At 42.8% G+C, this 27,846-nt stretch overlaps 1 protein-coding gene across 3 annotated transcripts in view; it reads right to left on the reverse strand.

Annotated features, from left to right (window-relative positions):
- Positions 1-27,846, reverse strand: part of LOC129820891 (dual specificity calcium/calmodulin-dependent 3',5'-cyclic nucleotide phosphodiesterase 1A-like) — a 66,114-nt gene that overhangs the window by 8,842 nt on the left and 29,426 nt on the right. For 2 of the 3 annotated variants that reach the window (XM_055877972.1, XM_055877971.1), the window contains 6 exons: positions 11,590-11,703; positions 9,132-9,314; positions 7,521-7,587; positions 6,959-7,075; positions 1,940-2,080; positions 1,696-1,796 (listed from right to left, as the gene is read on the reverse strand). In XM_055877972.1, coding sequence (XP_055733947.1) covers positions 1,696-1,796; positions 1,940-2,080; positions 6,959-7,075; positions 7,521-7,587; positions 9,132-9,314; positions 11,590-11,703 — 723 coding nt within the window. Of the gene's footprint in view, positions 1-1,695; positions 1,797-1,939; positions 2,081-6,958; positions 7,076-7,520; positions 7,588-9,131; positions 9,315-11,589; positions 11,704-23,316; positions 23,435-27,846 lie in introns of those variants that run through there. The other variant, XM_055877973.1, reaches the window with a different exon arrangement.

The following is a 27,846-nucleotide window of genomic DNA, read 5'->3' on the forward strand; positions in this document are numbered from 1 at the left end:
AGAAATTATGATACGATAGTGATGGTAGATATTTGAGATGGGGTGGCAGGTAGCCTAGCGAAATGTTGCTTGTTTGAATCCCCGAGCCGACAAGGTGCAAATTCTGTTGATGTGCCCTTGAGGAAAGCACTTTACCCTAATTGCTCCTGTAGGTCACTCTAGATGACTAAAATGTAAATGTGATGGGAGCGAAATGAGAATTCCAGATTTTCCTAATGCAGAACAGGGCCACATCAGAAAGTATTTGTTCTGAGACAAATAATATATATATATATTTTTTTACCCCCAATTTCGTGGTATCCAATTGTTAGTAGTTACTGTCTTGTCTCATCGCTACAATCCCGTACGGGCTCGGGAGAGACGAAGGTCGAGAGCCATGCTTCCTCCGAAACACAACCCAACCAAGCCGCACTGCTTCTTAACACAGCGCGCATCCAACCCGGAAGCCAGCCACACCAATGTGTCGGAGGAAACACCGTACACCTAGCGACCTGATCAGTGTGCACTGCGCCCGGCCCGCCACAGGAGTCTCTAGTGCGCGATGAGACAAGGATATCCATACCGGCCAAACCCTCCTAACCCGGACGACGCTAGGCCAATTGTGCGTCGCCCCATGGACCTCCCGGTCACGGCCGGCTGCGACAGAGCCTGGGCTCGAACCAGAGTCTCTGGTGGCAGAGTCTCTGGTGGCACAGCTAGCACTGCGAAGTAGTGCCTTAGACCACTGTGCCATTAGGGAGACCCCGACAAATAATATTTTATTTAATTTTCTACATTTTATTATAAGTAAAATGAGAAAAAAATAAATGAGACAGTTACTAGTACTTTACTCCAGTGCTAGGGCAGTTTGTAGTACTTTACTCCAGTGCTAGGGCAGTTTGTAGTACTTTACTCCAGTGCTAGGGCAGTTTGTAGTACTTTATTCCAGTGCTAGGACAGTTTGTAGTACTTTACTCCAGTGCTAGGGCAGTTTGTAGTACTTTACTCCAGTGCTAGGGCAGTTTGTAGTACTTTACTCCAGTGCTAGGGCAGTTTGTAGTACTTTACTCCAGTGCTTGTGCAGTTTGTAGTACTTTATTTCAGTGCTAGGACAGTTTGGAGATTGAAAGTAATCAGAGAGGGAAAGTTTACTAAATACCTTCATTGTCCATTTCACAACAACCCCTCATTTCTAAAATACGAGTAGCCTTTCTGATCAATTTTTATTAGACTAGAGAGTCATGCGGAGGTAATGAAGGGTTTAAACTAAAGGACTCTCTCTCTCACTCTCTCTCTCTCTCTCTCTCTCTCCCTCTCTTTCTTTCTCTCTCATCACTGAGGTCAGTGCTGCAATTTTGATTATTCTCATTGTGCAATTCATTTTAATGGGTTCTTTAAATGGGTGCCTTCACTTAAATGGGCTCTTTATATGGCCATGTTCCCTTCTTAAGGCTCCATTGGCATTCATTAGTCAGGGTCAGACTGACTGAACTGTCTGTCTGTCTGTCTAGGAGGCAAAAGCTGTACAATACAAGGACATCTTCAGTTTAACATTAGTATTGGTAGGATGGAATAAATGAAAATGGAAATAAATAATATGTCCATTAGGTACAGTAGCTAAGTGTTGTGTCAAACTTCAGGAATAAAAATGGCTACTGAAAGAAGCAGAAGTTTGCACCGTCCGTAGGAAACTTCAGGAATAATACTGACACACACCTGGTCTGAATGTGAAAGTTGTTGGTTGTCCCAGTGTGTTCAAAGTCATGGATAGCTGCAGCAAACACCATGGCTAGGATGTCCAGTTCAGTGAGCCAGTGCTAGAGAGACAGAGAGTAAATGTAACAAGAAACACAATCAGAATCCTCTGTCCTTTGATCTGTCTATTATGCTGGGGGGGGGGGGGGGGGATTCATTGCATCCCTATTGCACCAACCTGCATGTGTGTGCATGTGAGACTCACCATGATGCCAGTGTGGAGCATCAGATAGTGTGCTGTCTGTGTGACGTCGGCAGCGTGGATCAGGTTATGGTAGGGGTTTCTGTGTTTGCTGTAGCCCAACTCTAGAGCCTCTACGAAGGACACCAGAGATGACACTGGTATCTGGGGAAAAACAGGGCGGTTAGAACATCAGAGATGACACTGGTATCTCAAATCAAATCGTATTAGTCACATGCGCCGAATACAATAGGTATAGACCTTACAGTGAAATGCTTACTTACGAGCCCCTAACCAGCAATGCAGTTTAAAAAAATAAGAAATAAAAGTAACAAGTAATTAAAGAACAGCAGTAAAATAACAATAGTGAGACTATATACGGGGGGGGGGGGGGGGGGGGGGGTACTGGTACAGAGTCAATGTGCGGGGGCACCGGTTAGTTGAGGTAATATGTACATGTAGGTAGAGTTCTTAAAGTGACTACGCATAGATGATAACAGCAGAGAGTAGCAGTGATGTAAAAGAGAGGGGGGGGCAATGCAAATAGTCTGGGTAGCCACTTGATTAGGTGTTCAGGAGTCTTATGGCTTGGGAGTAGAAACTGTTTAGAAGCCTCTTGGAACTAGACTTGGCGCTCCGGTACCGCTTTTTTATTTTATATTTATTTTTTTATAGGTTTTGTCGTGCCCTCTTCACAACTGTCTTGGTGTGCTTGGACCATGTTAGTTTGTTGGTGATGTGGACACCAAGGAACTTGAAGCTCTCAACCTGCTCCACTGCAGCCCCATCGATGAGAATGGGGTGTGCTCGGTCCTCTTTTTCCTGTAGTCCACAATCATCTCATTTGTCTTGATCACGTTGAGGGAGAGGTTGTTGTCCTGGCACCACACGGCCAGGTCTCTGACCTCCTCCCTATAGGCTGTCTCGTCATTGTAGGTGATCAGGCCTACCACTGTTGTGTCATCAGCAAACTTAATGATGGTGTTGGAGTCGTGCCTGGCCGTGCAGTCATGAGTGAACAGGGAGTACAGGAGGGGACTGAGCACACAACCCTGAGGGGCCCCTGTGATGAGGATCAGCGTGGCGGCTGTGTTGTTACCTACCCTCACCCCCTGGGGGCAGCCCATCAGGAAGTCCAGGATCCAGTTGCAGAGATAGGTGTTTAGTCCCAGGGTTCTTAGCTTATTGATGAGCTTTGAGGGCACTATGGTGTTGAACGCTGAGCTGTAGTCAATGAATAGCATTCTCACATAGGTGTTCCTTTTGTCCAGGTGGGAAAGGGCAGTGTGGAGTGCAATAGAGAATGCATCACCTGTGGATCTGTTGGGGCGGTATGCAAATTGTGAAATGCTATCACACACACCAAATTATTTTCTCATTTTGTAGTGCAGGGAATTACATCCCCAGAGTTGACTTCATTAGAGAAAAGATAACTCCTGCACACTCCTGCAAGATATTACATCTGGCACATTGTTTATTGTCCAAATTGTCCTGTGTGCCGGAGTTATCTTTTCTCCAATGAAGTTGGAGAGACCGAGAGAGACACGTGTGGGGGGCTTCATGTGTACTGTAGCTTATGTGTAAGCTTAACTCCTTTAGTTTAATCAGACTAAGAGCAGAGTAGGGCCCAGAACACCGCTCTTCCTAAATCAAAATATGAGCATCATGCGTCACACACGTTCACATTCACAATGAAAGAGCTGAGCTCCTCCGGATATTTGAGTGTCCATTTAAAGCCTAGCTGTCACATTGATTCTAGGAACAGTATGGCTGTGAATGACAAAATGCACACGTGACAAGGCCAGGGCCTTCCAACTGACTGTTGAGCGATAGCATGGAAGAATAACAAGTGATTGGATTTATATAGCACTTTTCTACCAACTGAGGTACTCAAAGCGCTTTACATAGTAGTCGGAACCACTTCATGCATCACCAATGTGTAGCACCAACCATTGGTGATGCATGGCGACCATTTTTGTGCCAGAACACTAATCACACATCAGCTAGAGAGGGATATATGCCAATTAGGAAGGAGGGGGATGATTAGGGGCCATGTTGGAAATTTAGCCATGACACCAGGGTTAATACCCTTACTCTTGGGATTTTTAATGACCACACAGAGTCAGGACACCCGTTTAACGTCCCATCCGAATGATCGCACCCTACGCAGGGCAATGTCCCCTTCACTGCCATGGGACATTGGGACCTCCTGGCCCTCCAACACCACTTACATCTGGTCTCCCATCCAAGGACCGACCAGGACTAACCCTGCTCTGCTTCATAGGCAAGCCAGCAGTGCAATGCAGGGTGTTACGCAGCTGGCTCGTATACACAATCTTGGCAATTTGGTAGAACTTCAGCAGTTTTCCTCCTGTTATGTCAGTCACTGACAGTCAATCAATTAGCCCATGTCAGCTAACATTTTATAGATTGCTAGGTAAGTTAGTCTAGCCATGTCACACCTACTCCCGTTTCGACGGTCAACGTCGCCAGTCTACTAACCACCGGTCCTGGCAATCATCATTACTCACACCTGCTCACCATCGTTACGACACCTGGACCTCATCATCACCTTGATTACTCTCCCTTTCTTTAGCCCTCAGTAGCCTCAGTCATTAGGCAGTTTTGTTCACATTCTGTACGCCTCTCCTGTTTTGTTTATCTTCAAGATTCTTATTATTAAACTCACCTTCTGGACATGCTTCCTGACTCCCAGCATATACATTACAAGCCAGCTATCTGAACACTGTACAGTAGTAATCATGTCCGAATTAGAATCAAATCACATTTTATTGGTCACATACACGTGTTTAGCAGATGTTATTGCGAGTATAGTGAAATGCTTGTGTTTCTACCTACAACAGTGCAGTAATATGTAACAATTTCACAACAATACACACAAATCTAAAGCAAAGGAATGGAATTAAGAATATATAAATATTTGGACGAGCAATGTCAGAGAGGCATAGACTAAGATAGAATATAGTATAAACATGAGATGAGTAATGCAAAATATGTAAACGTTATTAAAGTGACCAGAGTTCCATTATTAAAGTGGCCAGTGATTTGAAAGTCTATGTATAAAGGGCAGCATCCTCTAATGTGCTAGTGATGGCTATTTAACAGTCTGAGGGCCTTGAGATAGAAGCTGTTTTTCAGTCTCTCTGTCCCAGCTTTGATGTACCTGTACTGACCTCGCCTTCTGGATGATAGTGTAACGGCTGTCTAATGCCTCCTCCTCGGATGAGGAGGAGGAGGAGTAAGGGTCGGACCAAAACGCAGCGTTGTATGCAGACATAATGGATATTTATTAAAGAAAGACGAAACACGAAAACTCTTACACAAACTACAAAACAACAAACAACGTAGACAGACCTGAACTTGAGCACTTACATATAGACACGAAGAACGCACGAACAGGAAAGACTAGCCAAACGAACGAACAAACGAAACAGTCCCGTGTGGTGCAACAGACACAGACACAGGAACAATCACCCACAAACAAACAGTGAGAACAGCCTACCTTAATATGGTTCTCAATCAGAGGAAACGTCAAACACCTGCCTCTAATTGAGAACCATATCAGGCAACACATTTAACCCAACATAGAAACACAAAACATAGAATGCCCACCCCAAATCACGCCCTGATCAACTAAACACATACAAAAACAAGGAAAACAGGTCAGGAACGTGACAGATAGATTGAACAGGCAATGGCTCGGGTAGTTGGTGGGCTGGAGGGCAGGTAGTTTGCCCCCGGTGATGCGTTGGGCAGACTGCACCAACCTCTGGAGAGCCCTGCGGTTGCGGGCGGTGCAGTTGTCGTATCAGGCGCTGATACAGCCCGACAGGATGCTCTCAATTGTGCCTCAAAGTTTGTGAGGGTTTTAGGCGCCAAGCCAAATTTCTTCAGCCTCCTGAGGTTGAAGAGGCGCTGTTGCGCCTTCTTCACCACACTGTCTTTGTGGGTGGGCCATTTCAGTTTATCAGTGATGTGTACGCAGAGGAACTTGAAGCTTTCCACCTTCTCCACTGTGATCCCGTAGTGAATAGGGGGGTGCTCCCTCTGCTGTTTCCTGAAGTCCATGATCAGCTCCTTTGTTTTGTTGATGTTGAGTGAGAGGTTATATTCCTAGCACCACACTCCCAGAGCCCTCACGTCCTTCCTGTAGGCTGTCTTGTCATTGTTGTTAAACAGGCCTATTACTGTTGTGTCGTCTGCAAACGTGACGATTGAGTTGACCGGGCACACAGGGCACATGCCTAGGGGCTCTGACCTCCAGGGGGCCCCATTGATTTTGTTAGACACTCCCACTCAGATATTACATGAACATGGCATAAATCATGGCAAAATGTGTGGAACGGCAAGGAATATAGCATTAAAACTGTAACATTTTCTCTCTATCCATGGCATAATTTGTTGAATCGTATAAAATTTGCAAAACACTTATGTTATGTCATGTTACGTAGTCTTAGCACCTTTTTTTCTAAATGTGTATCTAGAACCTAAAAAGGTTATTTGGCTGTCCTCATAGGAAGAACCCTTTTAGGTTCCCTCTCAAAAGGGTTCTGCCTGGAACCAAAAAGGGTTCTCCTATGGGGACCGCCGAAGAACCCTTTCGGAACCCTTTTTTCTAAGAGTGAATGTAGCCCTTCAAGTAAAGTGTAACCATATTATCATAGGATTAAAATATAATCCTGACATTCAGATCAAAGCACAGTAACTGTATGTGTTTGTGATAATCTCACCACTCATCTAACAGAGGACATGTAGAAACTCAGGTATAAAACCAGACAAAGAGATGAGGACAGAGAACAGAACAGAAACAGTGTGAGGTTGAGTGCATATGTCTTCCTCTGAGGTACCCAGACCAGAGGCCTGTGGTGTAGAACAGAGGACAGAGTAACACACACGCACACACACACACACACACAGGCTTAGGGTATAGAACAGGCTGAGGGGGTGATTAGGAAGAACACTTAGTCAACAAACAAACTCACACACCCTGATGTTAGAGTGAGAGACTGAATAGAGACTAACCCTGAAGCGGTTGATCAGGTCATATCGGGTGAGCAGTTCGTAGACCAGGAACTTTAATGCGTGTTCACTGCTGGCCTCGTGGAGCACAAACACATCAAAGGACCAGTTATCTACATCCTGTAAACAATAAGATGTCAGGGATGATGACAGCACAGAATTAAATAGAACACACATTGTGTTCTATAATAAAACACATATTGATTATCATCGCTATGAATGTCAGAATATGATGTTATGATGAAGTCTAAAATAGTTGTAAAATCGGGTACATCTTGTACAGATGTATAAAGCCTTTATTCTGCAATGATTATGCATGATATGACAGTTTATCTATTTAATGTTTTAGGATGTCATCATTCCTATCTCAAAGTGTAGCTTGACTGATATCATCTTTCATTTCTCATAAATCCAGTTTCCCAGACACAGATTAAGCAAGACAAGAGATTCCCCATTGAGCAAGATTTTTTTGTCCAGGACTAGGCTGAATCTGTATCTGGGAAACCAGTCCCTAGTGTATGATGTATAATAGTAATAGTAATACTATAGTAATAGTAATATGTACCTTCAAAGCAGCGATGGCAGCTGGAGGGTACGTCAATCCAGCCATGTTAGATGTCCGTCTGTACATCCTGAAGATAGGTACACAACCATTAGGTGGTTAGACAATAGAACTGCGATGCTCCCAGCGGGCAAAACGGGTTGAAATAATGTTATGATGAACACTGCTTGTAATGATTTCATTTCAATGAGTTTTGCCCACTGGGGCAGCTCCTGTACATGTACTTTGTATACATAGAAAACTGTACACACAGACAACAAACCCCATGCTGATGATTTCAATTGTATTCTTCCCATTATGGTATCAAAATGCTACAGTCACATAATGCCACAATGCCTCAGTTTTCAACGATTACCAGTAATGGGATCAACAGTAATTGAATTTTAAAAAAGATTAAAGGCTTTTGAGCAGGCATTCTTTGCAGATTACGAATATTTTGGCACTGGACAGAACCGAACCAAAGGCTGGATGTTGAAAGGGGTGAGGGAAGGGATGAGACAGGGCTGTTAAATAAGGCCAAAGAAAGACTGTATTTGGGCTTTGGCAACAACAACAAAGAAAGGTGTGACATGTCGGAAACCCAGCCAAGTTATCTCTGTTCTTTAAGTGGGCCTTGGTCAAGAATAGTGCACTATATAGGGAATAGGTTGCAATTTGGGATGCATCCTACATCTAGTTTATAAAAGAGAAGGAGAATCTGCCAGAATGGGCTTTGACTGTATTCTCTTCTCTCGTCTCCTCTGAGAGTGTTTTCAGTCATAGACCAGTTCATTTTTCTCAGGGGAATCTGGTCTGAAGAGACGATACTCTCTGACACAGACATATTGTATGTGTAAAGACAAAAAACAACAACTGTAAAGACAGATCTTACTATGGAATATGGACACACATTTTATAACTCAAATTCTAATGTTGTCCACAAAAGAAGAAACCATCCAAACCTGTTGTTTGACAAATTTGAATAATAAACTAAGCAATGTACATTCCAACTGTCGAACTGAGAATGCCTGCATTGTGGATTCCATTTTGGAATATTCATTTCAGGAGATACTGTAGCCTAGTAGTTGCCATGGAAATAAAAGTGAGACACAGGCTATAGCAACAGCTCTTGAGAAGACTTGAGACACATTGCTGAATATGATGTTTATGTATTCATGTTAGTGCCCACTGTAAGTAAGAATTCACTATTGACCATTTTTATTGACTGGCAGAATGACAATTAATACTATTAGACTACAAGCGAAAGCAATTGAGGGAAGCACATTGCTCAATATTATTTATGTATTCATGTTTGTGCACACTTACTGGAAGGTTTTTAAAAATAACAATTGTTCTAAGGCAGAATGACAGTTACGTGTTTATTTTAAGAGCAACATAAGAAGTAATTCATAGGAGCTTCTAACAAAAGTGTTAATGGTTTGATGGTATGTTTTTTTTTTACTTATCTATACTTAAATGTATCTGCATACTTATCAATGTAGATAGCCTACTGTAATTCTTTGTTTATTTTCCCATATATCACAAGAGTACATCCTCCAGTACCTCTTGACGAAGAAGACTGTGGTTTGTTGTGTGTGTGTGTGTGTGCGTGCGTATCTATGTATATGTTTGTACCTCTCTACAAAGATGCCAGCCTGCACGGCATGCACGATGCTCTTGAACCGTGGTTTCTCCTCGGGTCGTCTCCTGACCACGCCCATCTTCCTGGTGAAGGTCGAGGCCAGCCAATCCCGCACCTCCATTGGGACAGAGTCCGTCTGGATGTCACTGAGCTCATCCTCAGTGTCCAGAAGACGCCTGTGAGGGGGAGGGACAAGGGACAGTCATACTACAGGTCACTCGGAACACACAAATGTAACAGTCCCATACTACCTGATATTCACCTGTTACATACCTGTAACCCACCTGTAACAGTGTCACATTCCCTGTCATTCACGTTTTACCCATAAGTAGTATAGCTTACATTTCCTGCAAAAGTATGCGAAATGTCACTTACACTAATAGCTAATACTGTAGCTAATTAAAGTGTAACTTGTTTCCATTGCTGACTGTGATGTGATGAGATGAGAGGCCAGGTCTTGTAAATGCCTGTTTACCTGTCCTGGTATGGAGCCCCTGAACCATCATCCTCACTATGTGATCCCCAGTAAATGTCATTCTGAAGTCTGAATGGACTTCTTAAGTGTTAACTGACAGGCTCTCTTTCCATTGCAATTTGTTTAGCTGAGGAAATAGCCTTGGTGAATTATTAACCGTAAAACAGATCCTCAGCTGTAATGAGAAAGAAAATGTGGCCAATGAAGGAAAAGAGAGACAGATATTTTGAATGTTGTGATTTTAGAATGTCAACATTAGGTTAGATGCTAACGTAAGGAAATGAGGCTTACGGAATCACGATAAGGGTGCAGGACTTCCTTCTGCAAGTAATTATTCTGAAATTGTAAAACCGAGCTACCGTGAAAATAAATGATAATATATTATGATGATGGGAAATGCAATTACTACACAAATATGATTCAATCAAAGTCTGCATCCAAAATGGCACCTTAATCTTTTTATAGTGCACAAAGCCCATGTGCACAGATGTAGGGGAAGGGTTCTACATTGAACCCAAAAAGGTTCTACCTGGAACCAAAGAGTTCATCTACAGGGACATCTGAAGAACTCTTTTAGGTTTTTCCTAAGAGTGTACATAGTAAATAAGGTGCCATTTGGGGGGGGGGGGGGGGGGGGGGGGGGGAGAAAGTGAGAGAGAGAGAGAGATGAGCTCTGCAATCAGACTACAGGCTATGCAACACCTGCTTATCACTGGAGAGCCCAACTGAGCTGACTCACTCTGCAGTCTGTATCAACAACTACAGCCACAACGACCCAGACTGAGAGGGATGTGTGGCTCAGTAAGACTTTAGTTTCATAGTCTCCTCATGGAGAGATGGAAAACTTCACACATGGAGTTTAAGAAGTAAAGTATGGAGTGCTCCTTTGAGTAATCGGACGTTCCCCCATGACGGGGGAGACACCCAGAGAGAAGTGAGACACCCAGAGAGAAGTGAGACATCTAGAGAGAAGTGAGACACCCAGAGAGAAGTGAGACACCCAGAGAGAAGTGAGACACCCAGAGAGAAGTGAGACATCCAGTGAGAAGTGAGACATCCAGAGAGAAGTGAGACACCCAGAGAGAAGTGAGACACCCAGAGAGAACTGAAGGACTTTGATCAGCAGACACAAAGACACAGTTTGCATAGAAAAAGTATATTTTCAAACTGTCTGAGCTAAGGCACCAAAACAAATAGTACTGCACGTGTGGTACTCTACTGGTTGTACAGCACTCGATCTGTCAAGGAATTTGATCATCAGAATATTTTACTATCTATGAGTACCATATTTTATGCAACACCTGCTTATCACTGGAGAGCCCAACTGAGCTGACTCACTCTGCAGTCTGTATCAACAACTACAGCCACAACGACCCAGACTGAGAGGGATGTGTGGCTCAGTAAGACTTTAGTTTCATAGTCTCCTCATGGAGAGATGGAAAACTTCACACATGGAGTTTAAGAAGTAAAGTATGGAGTGCTCCTTTGAGTAATCGGACGTTCCCCCATGACGGGGGAGACACCCAGAGAGAAGTGAGACACCCAGAGAGAAGTGAGACATCTAGAGAGAAGTGAGACACCCAGAGAGAAGTGAGACACCCAGAGAGAAGTGAGACACCCAGAGAGAAGTGAGACATCCAGTGAGAAGTGAGACATCCAGAGAGAAGTGAGACACCCAGAGAGAACTGAAGGACTTTGATCAGCAGACACAAAGACACAGTTTGCATAGAAAAAGTATATTTTCAAACTGTCTGAGCTAAGGCACCAAAACAAATAGTACTGCACGTGTGGTACTCTACTGGTTGTACAGCACTCGATCTGTCAAGGAATTTGATCATCAGAATATTTTACTATCTATGAGTACCATATTTTATGTGAGTTGTATTTGTGCAGGTATTTCCCATACCTTTAAAGGGGTGCAGAGTGCAAAATATTTGATGTAGTCATAGAATTGAATTCAGCTGAAATGCACTCACCTGGTTTCATCAATATAGACTGCCTCTAGAACAGAGGCTGCATACTCTATATTCTTCCTCAGGTCCACCACATTCACTTCTCCCTTGTCTAGCTGCTTCACCAGGCATCTCAATCTGCAAAGAGGAAGTTGGATTCAAATTTCATCTTCATATATGAGCTCATGAACACTGGATAATACATAGTACACGGAGAACAGTACTGTATGTCGATACAACTCAACAGTCTCTAAGCTGGTCTAGTCAAATCAAACGTTATTGGTTGCGTACACATATTTTGCAGATGTTATCGCAGGTGCAGCTAAATGCTTATGTTTTTAGCTCCAACAGTGCAGTAATACCTAACAATACACACAAATCCCCCTACAAATGCAATAGGCAGGAAAGAAATTCCACAAATGAACTTTTAACAAAGGCGCACCTGTAATTGAAATGCATTCCAGGTGATTACCTCATGAAGCTGGTTGAGAGAATGCCAAGAGTGTGCAAAGCTGTCATCAAGGCAAAGGGTGGCTACTTTAAAGATTCTAAAATATGTTTTGATTTGTTTAACACTTTTTTGTTTACTACATGATTCCATATAAGTTATTTCATAGTTTTGATGCCTTCACTATTATTCTACAATGAAGAAAATAGTCAAAATAAAGTAAAACCTTTGAATGAGTAGGTGTGTCCAAACTTTTGACTGGTACTGTATATATTTCTTACATTTCTTTTATTTTTTGGGGGGGAGGGGGGGGGGGGGTGTATTGTTTTGCATTGTTAAGTATTGCTGCACTGTATATAATGGTGTGAAATAGACAGTATGGACAATACCATTTATAGAAAAGGTGTGTACAGCATTAGTTATATAGAGCACCACAGTATGAGTCATAATACCCATAAATCCTAGCAGTCAAACAGGGTAATGGTTCCATTCATTTTTCCCATAGGGGATTTTAGAATCACATAAAATAAGGGCTGTGTGTCATGTAGGCTTAACCTGGTGTGACCTTTCGATAATTGTGTAAATCTCTCTCGGACAAGGCGACTTTCATCAATTTATTCACCTGGATTTACCCCCCCACCCAAAATTAAATGCTAAAGTGGCTATCATAAAGAACTACAAATGCCATGATGATCTGGACAAGACTGCCGAATCGAGGCAAAGGTAAGAATCTCTGCATTAACTATCTAATGTTAACTAAAAGTAGTAATTCATAAATTGGCTTAAATGGACAATTCTGTGATCAGTCTTGTGCAAGTTTTAAACTGACACAAACTGTTAACAAAGGTGTCAGCTAGAGATGACGTGCAGGAGTTTGCAGGGATTTGTAGTCTTGCATGATGTCTACTTTGACGCTAATTAGCATTTGCTAATTAGAGTTAATGGGGCTGAATAGAGAGTTAATGGGGCTGAATATATTGATAAAAGTTACCTTGTCGAAGAAAGATTCACAGTTATCAAAACGTCAGGCCAGGGTAAGCCTACACGAAACATAGCCCTTATTTTAAGTGTTCCTAAAATCTCCCATGGGAAAAATGCATGGTTAAAAACGATTGGAACAATTTCCCTGTTTTACCGCTAGGTTTTATCGGTATTATGACATCTCAACTGTGGGGCTCGAAAAAAAAAAAAATGTTTAGCAGATGCTTTTATTCAAAGCACTCACAGATATATGTGCGGGTGATCCCAGGAGTCAAACCCACAACTCTGGCGTTACAAGCACCATGCTCTACCAACTGAGCTACAAAGGACCAAGGGCCCTTTAGGATGAGCCTCGACTAGAACACAGTATATACATATGAAGTGGGTAAAACAGTATGTAAACATTATTTGTGTGTGTGTGTGTGTGTGTTAGACATCCAGAGAAATAGCACCACTGAACTCCAACCGCCTGATCAACAAAGCCCATAAAGTCAGTGAAGCCTTTGGTTTTGGTCTCATACAGATCTTTAAATATATATATATATATATTTTTATTTTTTATTTTTATTTTTATCCCCTTTTCTCCCCAATTTTCGTGGTATCCAATCGCTAGTAATTACTATCTTGTCTCATCGCTACAACTCCCGTACGGGCTCAGGAGAGACGAAGGTCGAAAGTCATGCGTCCTCCGAAGCACAACCCAACCAAGCCGCACTGCTTCTTTAACACAGCGCGCCTCCAACCCGGAAGCCAGCCGCACCAATGTGTCGGAGGAAACACCGTGCACCTGGCCCCCTTGGTTAGCACGCACTGCGCCCAGCCCGCCACAGGAGTCGCTGGAGCGCGATGAGACAAGGAAATCCCTACCGGCCAAACCCTCCATTACCCGGACGACGCTAGCCCAATTGTGCGTCGCCCCACGGACCTCCCGGTCGCGGCCGGCTGCGACAGAGCCTGGGGGCGAACCCAGAGACTCTGGTGGCGCAGTTAGCACTGCGATGCAGTGCTCTAGACCACTGCGCCACCCGGGAGGCCCAGATCTTTAAATATTTACCACGGGACTAGTGCATCATTAAAAACAACAGGGGATTGACACTGTGCCATGGCTCGCCTCGGTGGGCACACAGACTATCACCAAACACCAGACGCCCAACCGACCAACCAACCCTCAGCAAAATGACTTGGGATGTGTCCCAAAGGGCACCCTATTCCCCAGATAGTGCACTACTTTTGACCAGAGGGCCTGTAGTGCACTATATAGGGGATAGGGGGTGCCAGTTGGGATGCAAACCTACTGTAAGATCCCTGCTGCAAGGCAAGACCATAAGAGGAGCATCTGTTTTCAATCTGAGGTGTTATTATGTGAAAATCTGTAACAGAGGAGGATTCAGAAGTATTGAAGTGTTATTGACATATGGTTTTATATGAACACATAATCCTAAAACCCAAGCTGTCAAAACAACAGGATCAACTGACTGAAAGCCAGGATACAATACAGAAAACTCACACACACACAATACAGTACGGAAAACAACCAACGCATCTGCATACAAAGTGAGCAGGGGAAAGCCATTTACGAAGTGAGCAGAATGTATGTAGTAGAGAGACTGATAAGCCTTGGACTTTATGGTGCCTTTACTGTGGGCTTGTTTGCCTTATCTAGTCATTTGTCTTCCTTCTCTCTAGTCTTTCCTTCTTCTGTCTTCAGAGGGGAAACACAGCAGGATACCGCTCTGCCAGTCAAGATGAGTGAGCCATGTGCCAAGTCTATACTTTTCTATCACAGGCGGCAACTTAATTGAAGAGGACAGGCTCATAGAAATGGTTGGAATGGAGTAAATGGAATGGCATTGACATATCAAACACATGGTTTCCTAGTGCTGATACCATTCCATTCACTCCATTCCAACATTATTATGATCCGTCCTCCCCTCACCAGCCTCCTGTGTATTATATTGTGCTCAGTGTTAATTGAAAATCTGACTGACTACTACTGGCAAACTGTCACCCCCAGCATTAGCTTGTTCTGTAAGCTACAACAAGACAAACACCTAGGAGCGGCTCAAACATGGTGAACTCAGCCTACATTGACGTGACCGTAAATAGTGACACCTGTTGCACCTAATAGTGGTCTGTAATATCAAAATATTTCAATACATGACTCTAATGAGAATGCAGAAAGTAAACATTTGCCTTGCATAATCAAGCTGAAGACTCTTCCACATTGGAAGAGTTGAAGACTCTTCCACTCTTCCACATCTCTTCCACATTGTCAACTGCCTGTGATATTACATCTACTGTTGCATTTAGCCTGATATAGTATCTGGTGCACTTTGGATGAGAGTGAGATGCAGCCAGGGTGAGAGTTGGCAACAGTCCCTCAAAACAACTGTCTCTCCAACTCACTTATCACACATTCAGTAGCAACAGGTTTCCACAGACCAGGGTCTGATTTCAAAAAGTGTCTCAGAGTAGGAGTGCTAGGGCAGGTCCCCCCTGTCTATATAATCATATGTACTATGATCTAAAAGGCTAAACTGATCCTAGATCAGCACACCTACTCTGAAACTCTTTGTGAATATTGTCACAGACACAGCGTTTAGACTACAGTTTGAAACCACTGAAACCATGGGAATAGTTCATGTGTAGTGGGTGGGGGAATAACAACAGGGCTATTCCCCCACAGTGTTTTCAGCCGTAGGTTTATCAATCATATGACCTTTTCCTCTGTCACTCCCCACAGCACTGGCCTGATGTCTTCCATCTCACACACCCCGGATTAGACCAATCACACAGCAGATAAATATAAATAGTGGCCCTGATTGGTGGATCTATCTGGGTCACAATAACACAACCTTGTCTTTGGAAGCAAGCGAAAACTACTTTTCATGTGATTTCAGTATGTTTCAGTATAGGTTAGCATATGATAAAAGATTCTGAATAAAGTGGCAGTATATTAATAGTTGAAACAGCCACAAAGGTAGCAGTATTGAGATATTTCTTAAGAAATAGAAAAAACATGGACTTTACAATGGTAAAGGGACTAAAGACAGGTCAAACATGTTACAACAAGTTCAGTTGTATAAGCACGTGCCATATCTTTCTCAACAACTGGGTTGCTTATCAGAGTTCACATGAGCTCTTGGAATCTTTGTTTGACATTTTGGTCAAGTAGAAAACCTAAGACATCTGGACAACTCTCAGATGATGTTGTACAGTACCAATATGTAGGAACTATTTTGTTGATGAGAATTTTCCTGTACAGCAGGAAATGCAAACTTGTAGTATATTCAAGGTTTAAAAAGGCTTCTAAAGTTTGTAATTTCCACTTTAAAATGTCAGATTTGATTTGCCCTAACATGTAAAATGTATCAACCCCTACAAAAAATGCCCATCAATTAAAATGCACATAATAATTCACATTTCCTGTTGCTGCATGATTATTTTCCTGCTGTAGCAAACTGGATCAAATTAAGATCCTACAGCTGCAGGATGCATCCCAAATTACACCCTATTCCCTACGCAGTGCACAACATTTGACCACAGTCCTATGGCACTGGTCAAAAGTAGTGCACTGTAAAGGGAATAGGGTTCCATTTGGTACACAACCATAGCCTTATCTTTGCTGTCCAGGATTTCAACTCAGAGCTCAATATAATGAGAAACTAACTCCATGTGTTGACATATATTATCCTCTTACTGTGACTATGAAATATTTTGAGTATATTCGTCATATAACTATATAGACTACAGTACATACTGTAAGAGGACCCTTAGGGACCTGTGTGAGGTTTTTAAAGAATGAAAATGAATAAAGTTAACAATTTGCCAGGGTCAGATTAAAATAGGCCTTATGTGAAACTGTATCGCCTTCAGGAACTTCTTTCTGAGCTGGGCCTCCAAGAAGTACAAACAAAGACATAGGGGGATGTCTGATTTGAGCTGCATCCAACGGGACATGTCAGACCTACAGAGAGCATTTTCCCATGAGTTAACTGTGTCCTCCTCCTTGGAAGGGGCTGATGCCGTCACCAGGGCCCAGACTGGGGCCCCAGAAGGCACAGTGACAGGGCTGGAATAGAGTTTGGGCACCCTGCCCTGCTCCTCTCTGCCGCCTGCTCTGCCAACCTCTCAGACAGACTGATCCATCATTCCTCACCCCTGAAGATGGCACCCACAGGACTACTTTATGACCCGATAACGACCCATTTCCAAGAAACAGCGGTGGATGATTGCTACTACATTTCATGTATGAAAAAAGAAAAAGTCCAGAAAAAGTCCAGACTCTCTGCAGTATGTTGTCTGACTGTGAACTAGACTGGTTTTGTGCATCATTTATTTCAACAAATAAACAGATCTGTACCCTGGTGGTGCCCCAGGAACACAGAGGCTAAACGAGAATGCTTTTCATGTTGCTAAGAAATCCAAATGGCACCCTATTCCCTATTTAGTGCACTACTTTATGGGGTCATTTGGGATACTGTCACTGTGTTTGGGTGGTTGTCTTTAATGGCTCCTCAATAAACTAATTCCCATGCTTTCAGATTGTCAACAACATGGACTCACAGAGGGGATCTATTGATGGCAATAAAAATAACATCCCTGTATGATACAGGCTATTACCAAAACAGAAATTTTGTTAATGTGTAATTTAATGTGTTGATCCATGAAATCCAAACGACCTACAGTACATTATACTTTGGAATGTTTTTGCTGTACAATTATTTCATTTTAAATAACACTTTGTATGGGAAACAAACCAAACTCCGATGTAAGCTGGTGAGTTTTACAACCGGCTTACCATTCAAGGCTCCATCATTCTGACAAGTGAGTGGTTCCAGCGCTCTTGGTGACTTTCCAATTCAGATGCTCAAGCTTTTAAAAAACGGTCATTCACTGGCCTATAAACACACTTGGTGAGGACAGGGCCTTGTTGTGTTGTGTTAACACTGGTCTGAGCCTGGGCCTACTTTCTGCTTTCTACAGACCTGCAGGCCTCCTAACTGACACTGGGTCTCTCCAACTCAAACATGTTCACAGGATCTCTGGTAAAACCTTGCCGACAAAAGAAATCTGGTGTTGGTAGTGGTATGTTTGACAGCCCTATAGATTTCAGTATAGGGACAGACAGACTCTCTAACTGAAACAGGGACTGTTCAACTCAAACATGTTCACAGGAACGGGGTTTAAAACAAGCCGACAAAAAGCAATTTACATCCGATGTATGTTGCAGACAAATGTTGCAGACCCTAACCATAACCCTTACCATTAACCTGTCTCTAACCCTATCCACGCTATGTGACATATAGGCTAACTAGTATGTTATGATAAGTAATATGTCAGTTTGAGGATAATGGTTTATTTCATGTGTAAAAAAAAAGTTAAAGGAAATTAATTGTCACATACACCAGATAGCTGCAGTGAAATGTGTTGTTTTACAGGGTCAGCCATAGTAGTACAGCACCCCTGGAGTAAATTAGGGTTAAGTGCCTTGCTCAAGGTCACACCGACAATATTTTCACCTTGTTGGCTACTTTGGCAACTAAAAGACTGAATTACAGTAACACATAGGCTACACATACAATAAACACATTTAAGTTAATAAGATTAGATATAACAATTTGAACAATATCAAAAAGTATGGGGGTTAAGGCAGGAGAATGGAGGCAGGAGAATGGAGGTAGAACGGTCAGAGGCGATGGAGGGAGGAGGGAGCATCTATTATGTGACATATAGCTAGAATAGTTAAATGTCACTATTTTGACATTCTAATGAGACCAGGCAGTTATAACTAAACAAAAGGGTATTTTCTCTGGCTTGCCACATTTTTCATAACTTCATTTTAGATAATATAACCCATATAACACGCTTCTGGTTTATTCTGAATTGTAAACTGGCCTCTTGGGTGGTCCCTAAATGGATCTCACGTCTGTTCTATTCCTAGTTTGGCACAACAGACAGAGACAAAGTCCTACACTCTGAACAGTATCTCTGTTGGACATCTCATCCTACAAGTCAACAGAGATTTCAATTTCTCACAGGGCCAACAGAGGTTCCATAGTCTCACCATCCCTGGTTCCACCTCTGGTGTATGGTGACATCTTAGTTCAGTCGGTGTGACTAGAGGTTAATTACACCAGTCTCCTGGGTGATACATGATAAATCAGACTCCCTCATCTCTCTGTTATCATCCTGTTCTCCCCCTCCCTCCAGCCCTCCCCCTCCTCCTCCCTCCAGCCCTCCCTCACCTCTGTGTTATCAACCTCCTGTTCTGTTTTGTTCTATATGTAATGGGAGGGCTAAGACTCCATAAACTCTCATTACATGAAGGATAACCTACTGCAAAGTACACTGTAAATCCTGGCACGTCAAACACCCACACACACAAACAGCAGTTCCCCATAATCCCATTATAGCAGATGACTATTCTGAGGGGTGCTGGCTGTACTGTAAGTCGAAGAGCAGGCCATGGGGTCAGTGGTTTCAGAGTTGACACACACACAAACGGCCATATGAAAAACAGATAATGCTCTCTCTGGGGAAAGTCAGAGGCCTCTCTCTCTCGGCTCAAAACCCTCTGTAGTCATCTTTGATGGAGATGGAGAGAGGTCATTTAACTGTTTGCTAGACGTTTTCCTGACAGCTGAGGTGAATTATATCATAACACCAGACACACACACACACACACACACACACACACACACACACACACACACACACACACACACACACACACACACACACACACACACACACACACACACACACACACACACACACACAGATCTCCTAACTGTGATGGTCAGACTGTAGCCATTTGCGATGGACAGGGAAGTACATTTATGTAGATCATATTTGGCTCGCAATTCCACAGCCACAGCCGAGACTCACAAGAAGTTACAGCTGGCTGCAGAAGTAGGTCAGAAGTTGGCGTTGTTATATACTTTGGTACTTTATTTCCAACCCAGATGATACACAAGGCCTGACGACAAGGGGAAACCAGACAGCTGTTTTCTGTTATACAATAGCAGAGCAAAATGTGCTTCGTGTGTGCTAGGTTTAGTACAGGCATAAACCATGATCATCTCAAGTGGAGCCTGAACTGAACGTTTCTAACCACAGAGGGGAAACTATTCGCTCTTCGTCTTTCAAATCTCCAAAGAATGATATCAGTCTCAGCTCTGTCCCTGAATAAATTAAGGAACTAATAACAAACTTAATTCAATAAAATTATCAATGTTGTTTTACAGTTTTGCAGCAAAGGGTGATTTGAAGACCTGCCAAAAAACAATACTCTATTGTTTTCTCTAATTTTGTGAATTGTGCTGAGAAAATAGTTTTAATATGATCTTGGTCAAGCTTATCTACCTTGGTGTTTGAGATAGTGTCGATCTCGTGGACTGTTTTCTGTAGCTCTGAACCCTACACCCCTTTAGTCCCAGGATGCAGTCACAAAGGGTCACCGCTGTTTGGTGTGTGTGTGTGTGTGTGTGTGTGTGTGTGTGTGTGTGTGTGTGTGTGTGTGTGTGTGTGTGTGTGTGTGTGTGTGTGTGTGTGTGTGTGTGTGTGTGTGTGTGTGTGTGTGTGTGTGTGTGTGTGTGTGTGTGTGTGTGTATGTGTATATCCTGACCAACATGTTTGTTTGGTCCCTCTCGTCTCACAGTAAACATCATGTTATTTATTCATCTGGGTCACGTCCCAAATGGCACCCTACTCCCTTTATAGTGCACTACTTTTATGGTCTCTGGTCAAAGTTAGTGCATTATATAGCGAATAGGGTGCCATTTGGGATACACATATTCAGCCATGATGATCCAGTACAGATGTCATGTTGCCCCTCTAGTCCCTCTACTCTTTCTGTCTATCCACTGGGAATTGAAGTGCAGCCTGGGATGTCAGTTGTTATACTGTACTATACTCACTTGGCAGAAATCTCAGAGATCAATTGGTAAACTCTGATTTACCACACCAAAATACCACCACACAAGGTCTATTTGCGCCTCTACCGGATGGAAACTACAAGTGTAATGGCTGTGCTCAATGCAAAGGCACCTACAAATGTAGATCCTTCAAACACCCTCAAACAGGGAAACAGATCCAAATCAAAAGGTGTTATCATGTGCTCCACTAAGGCAGTTATTTATCTTATAACTTGTCCTTGTGGTAAAAAGTATGTGGGTAAAACGAAGCGCGAATTAAAAGTAAGGATCTCTGAGCATCGTAGCACCATCAGGTGCAATAACCCGACATACCCAGTTGTGGTCCACTTTTTGGAAGCAAACCACTCTATTTTGTCCCTTCGCTATTTCAGCATCGTCTAGGAGAGGGGGTGACCATGACAATTTATTGTTAAAACGAGAGGCTGCCTGGATCTTTAATTTACAGACCCTTGCTCACTTCAGTCTCAACGTAGAATTTGATCTGAAGCCATTCTTGTGATTATTGTGCTTTTCCTATTCATTGTAAATGTTTATAGGCCTATGTAGCCAAATTGTATCTATGATCGTAGGTTATCCATTCATGCTTTTTATATGTTCTATTTATATCTGTAAATCAAGCCACTCCCAGCCATGATTACAGACACCTGTGTGTCCTTTCAAAATATATGAACTAGTGACCCGCAGTGTTTGTCATTATACCCTGATGAAGACAGCTTGTCTGTCGAAACGATGGTTATTCAATTATTGTATCTGAGCTCCTAGAGTCTGCGCATCTCCTTTTCTTTTTCAGTTGTAATACTGTAAACATAAGATAGTGTGCCTCATTTACAGTCCAGAGACATGGCTTGATTCAAAGAGAGTGTGTGTGTGAACATGTGTGCGTATATGTGTGTGTGTGTATGTGTGTGTGCATGTGTGTATCAGTCAGAAAACAAGTCTTCCCATGCAGACAGTCTTCCCAGCAGTATCAAAGCCTGGAAAGGTTTCGGGGGGCTAGCGGAGGATTAGAGCACCATAGGTTGACTAAGGAACATGACAACCCCACAAGACCCCACAGGACCCACAAGACCCCACAGGACTCCATGAGACCCACAAGACCCCACAGGACTCCAGGGGACCCCAGTACTCCACAAGACCCCACAGCAACCCACAGGCCCCACAAAACTTAAGGAAAAGAGTCCCCCTCGATCTTATGGGGTCACTAGTTCAGTATGGGCTCAGGACTCAACAATCCAAGAAACACCACCCAGATACACTTTGATTATGACCATGACGTAGAAGTATTTGGGAAATTACTGATGTTCTCAAACTAGGACTGGACACCCCCACAGGACCCTGCTGGACCGCCCGCAGTAGATCAAGGAGAAGAAGAAACATCAAAACAATACCACTCAGATTACAGTCTATATTCATTTCCATGGTGGAATCTATTCATAGAGGTGACTTGGGAAATGACAGCTTTTTCCAAACCCAGTCCTGACTGACAGAGCAGAGGCATCCATCCTGAACAATGTGACAACGCCTCCCCTCATAGTCCAGAGAAACACGTGCTTTCATTTTGTCAGACTATGTCAGACTCAGCGCAGATTAATTCTGAACAATGTGAGAACACTTCCTACCCCTGAGAAACAAGTGCTTTAAAACATCTTTAAAACAGCAGTTCATGAAGCGAAGTAGCTGCTAAATATTGATGTGCCCTAACTAACTCTGTAAGAGCAGAGCAGAGAGAGGGACCTGTTACACCGCTGCATTTCTTTACCAGCCCTCTCTCCTTCCCTCCCTCCTTTCCTCCCTCCCTCCCTCCCTCCTGTTTTACATGCTAAGAAGCTATTAGCAACCTGCGTCTAATAACCGTCAGGGCCAATGAACCATGCCACAATGTTCTGCTTTTAATGACCGTCGAACCACAACAGAGACAGACAGGAGTAGTTAGTACACTCCACTTCCTACTCCTTAGAACACACACACACACACACACACACACAGATATTGGAGAGTGTGCTATAACAGTGAGAGAGAGCTCTGGGAATTATAATCCAGCCATGAGGTAGGACTATGATTACTGCAACAACATAGCTAGTGTAGTTATACCAACGGAACTGACACAGTCCGGATCATCAGGCAGAAAGAGTAGGCAGGTGAAACAGCCTTTATTATGATCCTTCACACTCCACAGGAGCAGGAGCAGGAGCAAGACAGAGAAGACAGGCAGGATAGGGAGAGAGGCAGGTAGGTAGACCAACCACACTTGTAGATTGATATGAGCCTTCACCCTCAACAAGAGCAGCACAGGAAAGAGAAGCAGAAGAGAGGCAGGTACAGTAGGTAGTGACCTATTAGTAGTAGTTTCCTGGGGACGGACAGTTGCTCTTTCTGTCTTACCTGAAGACGGGTCTGTGGAGAAGCTTCCTCTTGATCGTGACATACTCTTCCATTTAAAGTGTGAGCCCAGGCTGGGCTGGGTTGGGGATAGGAGCAGGGAGCTCTGTGTGAGGCTGGGCTGTCCCCAGCTGCTCCTCTCCTCACGTTGCACTGTGCTGCTCTGAGACAACTGGTCCTGCCTGGTCCCTGCTAGTCCCCCTAGTCCATGGTCCTGCCCTCTCCCTCTCTCTCGCTCTCCTCTCTCTTTCCCTTTCTCTACTCCCTTTCTATGCTCTCTCTAACAGACCAATGAGAAAGGCCATAGAGGACACATCACAGTGTTGCTCTCCTAGTCTCAGACAGAGAGGAGTAGAGAGCCAGGGGAACAATCCCAAACAACCACAAACAGGTCATCAAAAGAACCCAAAAGTATCCAACATAACCACAAACAATCCCAAACAGATACCTCTGGACTCGTGTGTGTGTGTGTGTGTGTGTGTGTGTGTGTGTGTGTGTGTGTGTGTGTGTGTGTGTGTGTGTGTGTGTGTGTGTGTGTGTGTGTGTGTGTGTGTGTGTGTGTGTGTGAGTGTGTGTGTGTGTGTGTGGGTGTGTGTGGGTGTGTGTGTGAGTACAAACAATCTCTCCTGTCCATCGAGAGATTTAGAACCCTGCAGCAGCCCCCTTATCACCGAACTTCATCACATACAGAATGTTTTGGGGTCCGCTGCCTCAACTTCAAGGTGTCCCGTGTGAGCAGATTTTTTAAAACAAGTTGTTAAGCAAATGTTCTGTATAGAAATTAATGAAGATGGATAGAGGCTGGTCAGAGGGGCTGGCTAAACATCAAGACGTGGTCATTAAATCACAATATCTTTTATTTTGCCAGGATGATGTGTGGATGGTGCAATACAGAGTAAAGTACAGTAGAGTAGTGTAAAGTACAGTAGAATAAAGTAGTGTAGAGTACAGTAGAGTAAAGTAGCGTAAAGTACAGTACAGTCAAGTAAAATAGCGTAAAGTAAAGTAGCGTAAAGTATAGTAAAGTAGCGTAAAGTACAGTAGAGGAAAGTAGAGTAGAGTAGAGTAAGGGAGTTTGGAGTGTGTGTGTCCGTATGTATGTGTGTGTGTAGGGGGGACCACAGAGCGGCGGGAGGCCCTGCGGTGCTTTAATCAACAGAAGATATGGTTGTTTAACTTACTGTATGTGAAGTTGAGGCACGCTTTCTCACCCCAACCCAGCTGGAGGAAACTGATGATAAACATCACCAACAGTGGGGATGTTTCCAAATGGCACCCTATTCCCTACATAGTGCAATACATTTGATCAAAGCCCTATGGTCCCTGGTCAAATGTAGTGCACTATAGGGAATATGGTGCCATTTGGGACTCTGGGAATGCCATTCCTCCTGGAGGTGGAAACAAACACTCAAACACTATCATGTGATGGAAGGCAACCCTGACACACACACACACACACACACACACACACACACACAGACACAGACACAGACACAGACACAGACACAAACACACACACACACACACACACACACACACACACACACACACACACATACACACACACACACACATACACACACACACACACACACACACACACACACACACACACACACACACACACACACACACACACACACACACACACACACACACACACAGAGAGAGAAATGTGGGTTTTGGGGTAAAAGCAAGCAACAGTCCAACAAGAAGTCTCAACTTCAGGAAAATACCCTCATTGACAAATACATTGTAGTGCACAAAATCAGACAAGTTCCAACTAGTCTGTCACTCAAATACTGATTGATTATATTATTTTGACTATTCAAAATGAGCTTGCCAAACCAAAATGATTATGCCAAAAAATTTAAGTCATTCAAGTGAATCAACTTTACACTACAAATTGAAAACAACACGGCCATAAACAACACGTATTTTGTCACAATTCCTCAGTCGGTAAATCAACACTATTTCCCACACATATCGAGGTGTTCTAATGAGTGGGTGCGCTTTAAAACAGTTACCTGTCCAAAATTGTAAATCAGTAACGTAACTTTTGGAATACCCAAACTCAGTAACGTAATCTGATTACATTCTGTTACTTTTAGATTACTTTCCCCTTAAGAGGCATTAGAAGAAGACAAAAATACATAACTGGCCATACATGGATGTTACATTTTACTTTATGGGTTGGTTATGTAGGCTTCTTCTAACCCATTGCTTTATACTACATATAATAATACAATTAAATATGGAAGTATTGTTTTACCTGAGCATAACCCCAAAACTAAGGACTTATTAGCCAGCCCTACTCTGTTGTTTAGGATTTTGTTGTCATGGAGGACTGATTGGGCTCGTTGATTCGAGATGAAAAATAAATGCTGCGCTCATGGAATGGCATGCTTTGAGCACTGAAGTAGCATAAAGTATAGTACTATTCACTGAAAAGTGCAATTTACATGTGAAAAATGTATGCCATAACCTGCATTTGCTAAATGCCAATGGTTTACCTTTTTGTTGGTCACACTTTGATGTCTTGATAATATGCAGCTGTTTAAAGGGCAAATCCACAAATGAAACAATAACAAAACGGCTCCCTGCCCCTGTTTTGGTAAAAAGATGAGGGATGGGCCTGGAGAAATGTAACCACTCTCAGAATTATTGTTTTAACCATGTTATGAGGCTATACAGTGTTAGTTTACATTTATAATATTTACAAACATTGGAGAAAAACAAGCTTATATGTTTGGTTCTCATGGTTGGTTCTCAAGAAACAATGGATATACAGTACCAGTCAAAAGTTTGGACATATCTACTCATTCAAGGTTTTTCTTTATTTTTACTATTTTCTACATTGTAGAATAATAGTGAAGACCTCAAAACTATGAAATAACACCTATGAAATTATATGGTAACCCAAAAATATTTTAGATTCTTCGAAGTATACCCCCTTTGCCTTGATGACAGCTTTGCACACTCTTGGCATTCTCTCAACCAGCTTCACCTGGAATGCTTCTCCAACAGTCTTGAAGGAGTTCCCACATATGTTGAACACTTGTTGGCTGCTTTGTCTTCACTCTGCGGTCCAACTCATTCCAAACCTTATCATTTGGGTTGAGGTTGGGTGATTGTGGAGGCCAGGTCATCTGATGCAGCACTCCATCATCCTCCTTCTTGGTCTTATAGCCCTAACATAGCCTGGATGTGTGTTGGGTCATTGTCCTGTTGAAAAACAAATGATAGTCCCACTAAGCGCAAACCAGATGGGATGGCGTATCGCTGTAGAATCCTGTGGTTAGCCATGCTGGTTAAGTGTGCTTCGAATTCTAAGTAAATCATAACAGTGTCACCAGCAAAGCACCCCCACACCTCCTCTTCCATGCTTCACGGTGGGAACCACACATGTGGAGATCATCCATTTACCTACTCTGCATCTCACAAAGACACAGCGGTTGGAAACGAAAATCTCCAATTTGGACTCATCAGACCAGATTTGCACCGGTCTAATGTTCATTGCTCAAGTTTCTTGGCACAAGCAAGTCTCTCCTTCTTATTGGTGTCCTTTAGTAGTGGTTTCTTGGCAGCAATTCGACCATGAAGGCCTGATTCACGCAGTCTTCTCTGAACAGTTGATGTTGAGATGTGTCTTACTTGAACTCTGTGAAGCATTTATTTGGGCTGCAATCTGAGGTGCAGTTAACTCGAATGAATTTATCCTCTGCAGCAGAGGTAACTCTGTGTCTTCCTTTCCTGTGGCGGTCCTCATGAGACCCAGTTTCATCACAGTGCTTGATGGTTTTTGCAACTGTACTTGAAGAAACATTCAAAGTTCTTGAAATGTTCTGCATTGCCTGACCTTCATGTCTTAAATGATAGACTGTCGATATCTCTTTGCTTATTTGAGCTGTTCTTGCCATAATATGGGCTTGGTCTTTTACCAAATAGGGCTATCTTCTGTATACTAAATTGTCACAACACAACTGTTTGGCTCAAATGCATTAAGAATGAAAGAAATTCCAGAAATTAACATTCAACAAGGCACACCTGATAATAGAAATGCATTCCAGGTGACTACCTCATGAAGCTGGTTGAGAGAATGCCAAGAGTGTGCAAAGCTGTCATCAAGGCAAAGGGTGGCTACTTTGAATAATCTCAAATATAAAATATGTTTTGATTTGTTTAACACTTTTTTGGTTACTACATCATTCCATATGTGTTATTTCATAGTTTTCATGTCTTCACTATTATTCTACAATGTAGAAAATAGTAAAAATAAAGAAAAACCCTTGAATGAGTAGCTGTGTCCAAACTTTTACAGTTGAAGTAGGAAGTTTACATACACTTAGGTTGGAGTCATTAAAACTCCCTTTTCAACCATTTCTCAAATGTATTGTTAACAAACTATAGTTTTGCCAAGTTGGTTAGGACATCTACTTTGTGCATGACACAAGTACATTTTCCAACAATTGTTTAGAGACAGATTATTTCACTTATAAGTCACTGTATCACAATTCCAGTGGGTCAGAAGTT

This window comes from Salvelinus fontinalis, chromosome 23 (assembly GCF_029448725.1).
Source record: "Salvelinus fontinalis isolate EN_2023a chromosome 23, ASM2944872v1, whole genome shotgun sequence".
Classification (NCBI taxonomy): Eukaryota; Metazoa; Chordata; class Actinopteri; order Salmoniformes; family Salmonidae; genus Salvelinus; species Salvelinus fontinalis.